This window comes from Aulonocara sp. 'chitande type north' Nkhata Bay, linkage group LG16, assembly GCF_057382095.1.
Source record: "Aulonocara sp. 'chitande type north' Nkhata Bay isolate Kocher_YH1m ecotype deep benthic linkage group LG16, A_spYH_male_GT1.1, whole genome shotgun sequence".
Lineage (NCBI taxonomy): Eukaryota > Metazoa > Chordata > Actinopteri > Cichliformes > Cichlidae > Aulonocara > Aulonocara sp. 'chitande type north' Nkhata Bay.
Genome location: NC_141359.1, coordinates 38,068,827 through 38,078,655, shown reverse-complemented (window position 1 = coordinate 38,078,655; position 9,829 = coordinate 38,068,827). Strand labels below are relative to the sequence as shown.

General features: G+C 40.3%; 2 protein-coding genes across 2 annotated transcripts; both read right to left on the bottom strand.

The window, feature by feature from the left end:
* Positions 1-534: 534 nt before the first annotated feature.
* LOC147312073 (putative methyltransferase DDB_G0268948) lies at positions 535-4,945 on the bottom strand. Its single transcript, XM_086267366.1, has 6 exons — positions 4,539-4,945; positions 4,283-4,443; positions 3,796-4,012; positions 2,876-2,979; positions 2,455-2,592; positions 535-2,206 (listed from the first exon to the last, which is right to left on the bottom strand). The coding sequence occupies exons 1-6, from the start codon at positions 4,647-4,649 to the stop codon at positions 2,110-2,112; spliced, it is 828 nt and encodes a 275-aa protein (XP_086123492.1). The 5' UTR covers positions 4,650-4,945; the 3' UTR covers positions 535-2,109.
* Positions 4,946-5,921: 976 nt separating this feature from the next.
* LOC147312072 (putative methyltransferase DDB_G0268948) lies at positions 5,922-9,575 on the bottom strand. The gene is made up of 6 exons (XM_086267466.1): positions 9,039-9,575; positions 8,781-8,941; positions 8,203-8,419; positions 6,555-6,655; positions 6,185-6,322; positions 5,922-6,091 (listed from the first exon to the last, which is right to left on the bottom strand). Exons 1-6 carry the CDS (start codon positions 9,147-9,149, stop codon positions 6,001-6,003), a joined length of 819 nt encoding a protein of 272 aa, XP_086123592.1. The 5' UTR covers positions 9,150-9,575; the 3' UTR covers positions 5,922-6,000.
* Between the last annotated feature and the right edge of the window lie 254 nt (positions 9,576-9,829).

Below are 9,829 nucleotides of genomic sequence, written 5' to 3'. Positions count from 1 at the left end.
TCTGCAGGTCTTTGTTTTGCTTTTTCCTACAGGTCATTGCAGATCAAGTTAGACCAGTAAGTCTTCAAAATGTTCCTTAGACAGCTGCTGATGAAGGTCTGTGAGCCTTTCTCAGCTTCCTATGTTCTGCACCACAGAGCAAAACTGATTTAAGATCAGAGTTGAAGATTCTGATCTTGGTTTGTTTGTGTTCTTGACTTCCAGGTGGTCCTCAAATTATTCTCAGCTTTCACATTATTTTTAATCATTTCCCATTAAAATCAGAAACTGTTACATAGACACCGACTGTGCCCAAAGATGTGGAGTCTGCAGAGATGCATGCACAGAGTACCCCATTGTGCAAAGATGTAATTCAAAAGCAGATCAATAAAAATAAATCCCTTCAAGCTGACTTTCTGCTAAGCTTTGTCAGCAGCCTGACAGAACAGATGTGATTTCAAAGGACAGACAGCTATTGATTTCCTTCCATATCTTTAGATAATAGCAGGGTGCTTATAATGAGATCTGAATGGAGCCCATGCACTTGAAACATCAGAGAGAAAGGAGGACGCAGATGTGCCGTAGTAAATTGTTGTATTTAATACATGAAAGTAATATTATTTACAACTATTATTCTATCATAGTTTAAATCAGCTGTAGCCTTCACTACATTAATTACATTAAGCAGTAAAAAAACTGCAATAATGTTCAAAGGAAACTAAAAAGTTAAAGGTAAAAAAAATCATTTAAAAATCCAGAAATTGGAAGAAGAAAATCAAAAAGCACCGGGAAGTGAGAATGTCATGTTTTTCACTATTTAACAGATTTTGTTAGATACTTCTGCCTGGTCAGAGGAGGAAGACAAGAAGATACTGTAAAAATAAAATGATATAGAGTGAAACAAAATGTAGGTAACTACATATTTTGAGGATGTCCTGTCAGGTTAAAGAGGTTAAAGGTTAAAGCAGACCAACTTCAGATTAGGCAAACATGCTTACTTGGCCCTCCTGAGTCAAACCATGATCTCAAGTCATGCCATCAGCAACAAGTGGCACTCTAATGTTTAACACTCCTGCACTGCCAGTACTATAATGTGTTTATAATAAAGGCCCTCAGTTAGAAAGTCAGGGTTTGAGAACAAAATTGAGGCTATTTTAAGCATAACAAACATGACAAAGTTACTCTTAGCTCAGTAAAGACAAGAATACAAAAGGATTAGTCTGGAGAACAAGCCCATAAATCCACTGTGGTCTGTAATGGGATGAGGGCCCTGAGAAGTTCAAAGGTTTTCTAAAGCCCTGTAGACAAGAGTGATACAAGGTCATAGAGAACTGTTAAGAAGCAATAGCAACTCCAACCCCTTGTGATAGTTAAGGAAATTCTATTTTTTTTCACTGAGATTCTGAGCAAACAAATTTAAGAGAAGCTGCGATGAACTTTCAAAGACTGAAGGTTGAAAATGGCCCAAGCACACCGACATTAAGGTAACAGGGGCTTCATTTACATCTCCTCCTGGGCAATGAAGCCAAGCAGACACTGATAATGGTGATGATGAAGAAACCAAGGACACAGCAGTCGGGTTTTAATGGTGGTGCTTTGCCAGACTTACAAAACCCTGATCGGAATGGTCTCAGTCATCAGTAGAACATTGATCAATGGCTCCCTCTAGTGGCAACTTATGAAACACCATGAAGGCTTCACATGTTTCTGAGAATTTACTAAAGCAATCTGATGCAAACACTGAGTATATAATTCTGTGCTTATTGGGAAAAGTGCGTATTCAGCAGATAATATCTGCACAACCTTTCTGTGCAACTTCTCTATGAAAAGGCTGGTTTTATAAAAGCTGGATTATTAAGTGTGATGATGAATATCACTCTTATGTTTGTACGGTAAATGTACACACGTGACTAATTTTAGTTAAAATACAGGAAATAAATTATGTAATTAAAGCATTATATAGCACTATTTGTTTCTGAGCTTGTCCTAAATTTTGAGTATCAAAGAGATACATTTGTGCACAGAGAAACTGAAGGGAAAACAAAAACAGGACATGTTTTCTACTGGATCCTTAATTAGGTTCATTTTTGTTGTTTAAAATAATAATAATAATAATGGAGGAGACAGGTGTCAGGCTTCCTGTGGTTTGCAGGCCAAAAGGTAGAAATACTTGACAGCCACCACCACCTCTGTCTCTGCAGAGGTCACCTTCATTACAGACATCAGCCTATGCAGAGAAACACAGGAAGCAGAGCGCATGATAATTCAGCTAGAGGGACTCGTTTAGACAACAACGAATGCCAGTCTTACACCTATAATTGTGGTTTTTCCACTGACATTATTATCACCCACAAAACCTGCTGACATGTTTGTCATGTTACTGTATGTAATAGATTTTAACACTGAGGAACATTAAACTGTCAAAACACATTATTGTCATTATGACACATATACACCGTGAAGGTCCCGGTTCACCTCTGACAGATGTCCTGGGAGAGTCTGGAGGCCTCCTGCGGGTCGTCTCTCAGCAGAGCCTGATAGCTGGAGAAAGACTCCACCAGCCCCATGTAGCTGGACAGAGGCATGGTCTTTCTGTCCCACAAACACTCCTGCCTGTAACACAAAATACACTCGCGGCATGAACGCAGTCAGTGGAGAGAGAGAGAGATAAATAAAATACCCATCAGACATGCCAAGGGGATTTTTTTTTTAAAGTGGATGCTGAACATTAAAATAGCTAAAGTGATATTTTTATTTATTTATTTTTTAAATGTTACAAATTATAAAGTACACAACATGTATATGCTGGAAAGAATTAAAACGTCTGTTACATAAGTAATGGTGGTCTGCTGCGAAAATTCCATATTAAGAAACAATTAGAGTTAGGATTATTTACCATTCCTTGTGAGGGTAGGGAATAGTTTCTAAGGCCTCCCGGTACAAGTTAATAGAGCTCACTCCAAGGTGGGGGCTGTGGTACGGCTGCAACGCTGCATAAAACTGGCAAATCCAACAGAAAAGGCCATGAGAAGTATTTATTATGAATTTGTTAATAATATTACAAAGAGCATCAATCAGACATAACTCGGTAATATTCAAGTTATGATAACTATGAGCTGTGTGTTACAGTCCACTCAAAGTTGGTGCACCTCACTCATCAACTCAAACAACTGCACCCCTCAGCTCAGGCTGTTTTACCAGAAACGCCCTCTAGATGGCAACGCACATCATCTTAGTTTCTTAACAACAAAGTAATCCAAACTCTGTGTCCTTATGTTTGCACTGCACCAAGTGCTGTTTCTCTGGATGATGTGGCAATGAACCTGGTGCATAAAACTCCACCGAAAGCAGAGAGGAGATGCTTCCTTTATTATTATTTATCATCTTTTGGCTGTTTTTTGAAAGCGCCGTTATTCACCGCTCACATTCCTATAAAATAACATCTGAGTGGCACACAAACCCTCCTTCCTTATATATTTATTAGTTAAGGTGGACTTTTTTTTACCCTCTAAAACAGACTTTAAACACAGGAACATCTAATCCTTTTTACATAAATCTTTTCTGTAAGAATTATTTAGTTTAAATGTAACTATTTTAACTGAAATCACCTTCCTGGACATGAATATGAGGCTTGAATAATGTTTAGTCTTAAAGAAAAGAGTTATTTTAGTAATCATATTGACTTTGTGGTGTATAAGTGAGCACTCAAGAATTTTTCCAGAAATGATTTTGCTGCATTACTTTAAAAACCACTAGACTATAAACAGTGGTAATGAAAACACAGCAGTCTATTCTAGGTGGATATTATGCGAGCACCTCTTTGCAGACTTGATTTAGTGAGTGTGAGCAGCAGTCGGCGTAGCTGAGCTCCATGTCAATGGTGTAGTTGAGCAAGGCTAAGCAGCCGTGGGGCTTCAGGACCCTGTGGACCTCTTCGAGAAAGCGTGGCCTGTCAAACCAGTGGAAGGCAGACATGGCCGTCACCAGGTCCACTGAGCTGTCAGCGAGTGGCAGCTCCTCGGCACCACACTGTCTGAAGATGAAAGAGGAACAAAGGCCAAGTGAAACTTTTGACTGACTGCAGGATCATTTTTCAGAGTGTTTATGCAGGACTTCTGAAAACACGTAGCTCGCGGCAGAACAATGTAACCCCTGTCCTGTGAAGGCTGGTCATGCTGTGAGGCTTACATTAAGGAACATTCTCCTACTAGAACAGAACAAATGATGTGGCATTAACTGTGGTATTTTATTTTTTTACAGGCACGAGTTTTGATGAATTCTGACTTGTTTGGTCTTTTCTTACTTGTACGTGATGTTCGGCTCTTTGGCGTGCTGCAAAGCCACTTCCAGCTGGGCGGGACTCACGTCAGTGCCCACCACAGAGGCAAAGTGTCTGGCCAGCAGCAGAGTGCCCTGTCCTGAGCCGCAGCCCACGTCAACTGCCAGCTCAAAGGGCCGACCTTTCTGACAAAATATTCAACATGTTAACGCGCTGTAAATGTTTGATGGCAGTTTACAGTTGAAAGGATTCTCGAAGGAGAAGCATTTGTCACACTTACATGTTTTTCCAGGAAGTCGAGCACGTGTTGAAATAGATGACCTGATGGAGAGATCCTGTACCTCCAGTAGGAAGAAGCATGCTGCTTACCTTCAAACAGGCGGTAGGCCATGATGAGCTGAAGCCTTCTCAAACAGCTGAACCAGCATCAGTTTAAGTAATAAGTTACCTAATGTGGTGTTGTTGTTTTTTTGTCTGTGTATCTTTCTTTTTGATCAGATAAGAGAAGTGAAACTCTACACTCCACTGTGAGAATCAGCAGTAAGTCACAAACACAAAGAAAGACACACAGTGGAGTGGGAGGTCCCACTCCTGCCAAAACCTGCTTTGCTTCATTATTAGAGCCTTTTAAAGAGACAGTCTTTTTTTATACTCCTATTTTTTGCTTGTTGTTATAATAATGTTGTTGTTTTCTTCTTTCCCTACATAATACTGATTTCTAATATTCTAAATGTCAAAATTAAGCCATGATATTAACATTAAACTGAAATCTGGGTCAAGCTCAAAAGCGCTGTGTGAGAAAAGGGTTAGATTACGGGTCATGTGATGGTATGTGCTCCCGTCAGAACCAATAAAAACTCCTGTGTGTGTGTGTGTGTGTGTGTGTGTGTGTGTGTGTGTGTGTGTGTGTGTGTGTGTGTGTGTGTGTGTGTGTGTTACAGCTAAAGTGGAGTCTTTCAGTATTTCCTGTACCAAAAGTTTAAATGTCACCTACAACACATTTTATTTTGCAAGGAAACATAATGGCTTCCTCTTTTCCCACGTGTTAGGTACCTTTAGAAGAATGGATTACGTTCATGAAAAAACCTCCAAGGAAGTAATTATGATGAACTTCAGCGATATCTTTTCTTGAGAGATTTACAGTTACTTAGCAAAATACATTTGGCACAGAGAGTTAATCTTGACCCCATTCGGCCACTTTAAGTTGTAAAGTTTTAAGAGTACCCACTGGGATAGGCTCCAACCCCACCATGAGAAGTGGAAACGAGGGGATGGATGGATTTTACACTACACCTAAATAATACCTACACTAAGACATATCTATTGATTCTGACAGTTCATTATGTGAAAAATCTCTTAAATTGATTTCCGAGTGATAATGACAGCTATTCTTTCAGCTGGAACATCAGATTAACTATTGGAAATATTAAGGAAGGGGCACTGATATGGTTACAATAAGAGGACAGGCCACCCACAATATCAAGACCGTTGACAGACTCATCTAAGCACCCACCCACCTCCACCCCCTGACGTGACACAGCTGGTTAATCTTCAATTCTTTCTTTCCACTTATGTAACCTGTGACTGTGCATGTCAGACACCGGTTATTCACTTCAAAATGAAACATGTGTCCAGTTCAAGAAAATCAGTAAAACACAGAATCTGCTGATAAAAACATGGTTTATTTAGAACAACAGGTTTATGTATCTCACAGTGATATTCACTGAATGTTGAAGTGTTGATTAATGTGGTTTGCAGGCCAGGATGCAGTAATAATCCAGTTCAAGTTCCACTTCAGTGTCAGGAGACGTGACTCCCATCTCTTGAAGGAACCTGTAAGAAGATCAGTGACACCAAAAAGTGTGAGTCAGATCACAATAACAGGCACGGGCCAGTTAAATATCTGAATTTGTGTGTGCAGGTGACCTCCTCTCAGTGTTGGACAGCAGCTCTTCAGCACCTTTGGGGTCTTTCAGAGCGTAGGCTTGGAACATGGACCAGCTTTGCATGAAACCCACCAGATGCCTCACTGAGATCAAGGACTTTGCTTGAAAACAATCAATCCTGTCGGATCAGTAAAATAATACAATTAATCTGATGAAAAAGCACCAATAATGTCTCCTATAAGGCACAAGATTAGTTTTACACACAGCTGAAAAAAACATTCCAGCCTAAGTTTGTATTGTTGGCAGTGAGTTTCCTCTGAAGTAACAAGTTAATGCTGTTTTTGTGCTTAAGCGGTTTTTATTTAACCATCACAGAGGTAGCATAAAGACAGGGATGTGTTTGTGTTTACCTCTCTTTATCTGGAAAGGGGATGGCAGAGTACAGCGGGTCCAGCTTACCGTCAGCTACAGCTACTGGGTTGCTCATGTAGGGCTGCAGCGCCTGCTTCACCTGGAAGTGAGTTCATAGAGGTGTGAGATGGTACTGCACCATTTGTTATGTGACTGTCTGCAAAAGCTGTCAAAGTAGTACATCTCTAAAAAGACAAACAAATGATACATTAAAGCAGTGAATGGTGGAACTGCTGCAAATAGTGACTTTACAAAAATATGAGATTCTCAAAACAGTCAGTGCCCAGTATTATTCTTCAACAAGAGACATTTACCAAAGTACAAACATTTTAAAATAAAAAGTTATGCATTTTATAACAGAGAGAAAGCTTAGCTGTAGTGTTCGATTTTGTTAAGAGACAGAATTGCTGGCTCTTTCCCCAAGCCTTTAGTCAACGCTACATTAGGCAAACTATATTTAGTCGGGTGTTCCACCTTAAAAGCCAGTCCAGTGCTGGCTGCTGTGTTTGTCTTGGTGTTTATCATTTTTGTCTTTAATTTTAAATTGCTGTACACTTCACTTTTATTGTTATTATACATCTTATCTATCTGTACATCTCTATTTATAGATCTATATATGTTTGTGTTTGCCTCTGAGTGGATGCAATCATGTGGCACACGGGTCACAGATCACAACACAACTTTGCTGCTTTTATTTTTAAGCAACTACTTTTTTTTTTTAATGTATGTAGATGTGCACAAAGGAATGCACCGTCACTGTTTCTGAAAGTTTCTAGCCCCGAGAGATGTCACAGTGACAAAAGAAAGACTGATGTGGAATGTGAAGTTTTCAATAAGACAAGACTTCTAAGTATTTACTGAAGTCAGAAGTAAAGCTGTGTGGTTCGTTTGTGGAAAGCAGATTTCTGTGGTGAAAGATTACAGTTTGAATCATCATGAATGAGACTAAACACAGTGAAATACAAGAACTTCATGGAAGCCGAGCAGGAACAGGGATCTGAAACTCTTCTTGGAAAGCAACAAAAGCAGCGTTTTTGCACCAGGTTTTGTCAGCGCTAAAAATTAACCACGTTGCTGATGTTGAAACTGAGATAATTAACTTCACAGACAGTTTGTTGCACTTTGATTCGCTACAGATAGATTACTTCAGGACAGTATCAGTGCTCGAGTTTTATTCTCTCACATAAAGACACGTGCTCGGAAGATGTTTGAATCCACCTTCACATGTGAACAAACACTGTCAGTGATGACGTTTAACAAAACTAGACACAGATCCTCAGTCACAGCACTGAATCTGACTCTAAACAGACCAGATTTCTCTCACTGAACATGAAAATATACTGAAAAACTGCAGCTGAAGTAATTAAACTTCAAGAAAATTTACAAATGACGCTTTGTATGAAGTGAAAAGAACTGGCATTTTGCAAAAAAGTGTTCTTTGTCACATTCATGAGCTGATTCTGTCTCAGACGCTGCAGGCTCTTTGGCAAAGTCGATGTTTGATTGCCAAGGTGATAACGCTCATGCACACATGGATGTTTGAGTAGAACAGGACACTTTCAGGGAGAGATCCAGGAGCACTGAAAGGAATCCAACGGTGCACATGGGAATGGACTAACACTACTCTGATTATCAGTCTGCACCTACCTCTTCATAGATGTTTTTGAGCCTGTCTCCACAGTTCTGGTAGGTGGGTTTGGTGTTATAATCGCTGAAGCCCAGCAGAGCCATGCAGCCTCTGGGTTTCAAGACCCGAGCTGCCTCTGCCAGAAACCTCGACTGATCAAACCAGTGCGCTGCTGAAGCTGCCGTCAGCAGGTCTACAGATCCATCTGAAAATGGAAGCTCCTCTGCTGTCCCCTTTCTGCAAATGCAACAGACACAATACACAACCTGCCCATGTAAAGGGATCCTTCTACCTAGTCAGCTAAAAGCTGATCAGCTTGATAATACTCAGGAAAATATATTGCGGTGAAACATGAAGGAAGTACTCAACAAGTGATTTACAATAGAAATGTTCCTCAAGCTGTGGACTTGGCAGTTATAAGAGAAATGTGGACATGGTCTTGAAAGAACAGTTTGGCATTAAGAAAACTTTTATTTACTTTCTTGCTGTGAGCCAGATAAGAAGGCAGATACCGCCCATGGCATGATATTGCAAATCACTTGCTCAAAGTACTTTACTGTACACACTCCTACAGGCTGCAGCCCGGAAGCTCTCCTACCTGTACGTGATGTTGGGGTGCCCTGGCACAGCTCTAGCCTCTTCCACTTGACACTCACTGATGTCAAGACCCACTACTTCCTTGAAGTGCGGTGCCAGCAGACGTGAATTCTGTCCCGTTCCACATCCCAGATCCACCGCCAGCTCATGTGGCTGTCCCTTCTGGAGTTGCAGAAAGGAGTTTGCTACTTTTTAATGTCTTTCCTTAGGAAAGGCCTTCATATGTGAAGATAATTTGCACATTATATTTTAAGCATACCTTTTTATCTAAGTACTGAATAATAATATCCTTGAGCCCTGCTGGAGGTGTAAAGCGATACTTTTGGTAGATGGAAGCATGATCCTTCCCTTCAAAGAGCCGGTATGCCATGGAGTTGCCTTTTCACTCTTCTCTTTACAACTGCGGCCTTTTAATCTGGGCTGTAAAGCAGCCTTCTTTGTGGAGCAAAGTTCGCCCGTATTGCCCTTCAGCCTCCTGTTTGACTTTAATTGCTTTTCTGTTAATAAAGCTTCTGCATGTCTTCTCTTGTCTTCTTGCTACAGTCTCTGTTAGAGCTGCTTTCTGTCACACACTGGACTCCTGTTTTTTCCTGCACTGACGTTTTTCCACATTAATCAAAGCATTAACAGGAAAAAAAATCACTGAACTGAAGCTGCAGTCTCAAACATGAGAGCAGAGATACGTTTAAAACACTGAGGGAAGAAAAGCAGAAAGTAAAACCGATGAAGAAAAAATGCTTCTTACGAGTTGAAAGGTGTCTCTGAAGCCAGGAACTAAACTCAGCTGCAGATTTGCTAACAGTGCACAACAGGGGCAGGGCCTCTTACTTAACCCTTTCATGGGACAATTTCTACAGACTGTACTGTCTCATACTGGAACATTAACAAAATAGAAAAGTGGAGAACACACTACAGTTTTAGTCACTGTATTGCATGATTTCAAGTGAGAACGCAAAACATACTTATGATTTTTATTATTATTTTTCCTGTCACCCATTTTACTGTACGATGGCACTTAATACCCCAAATTCCTTACAGTATGTCTTCAAG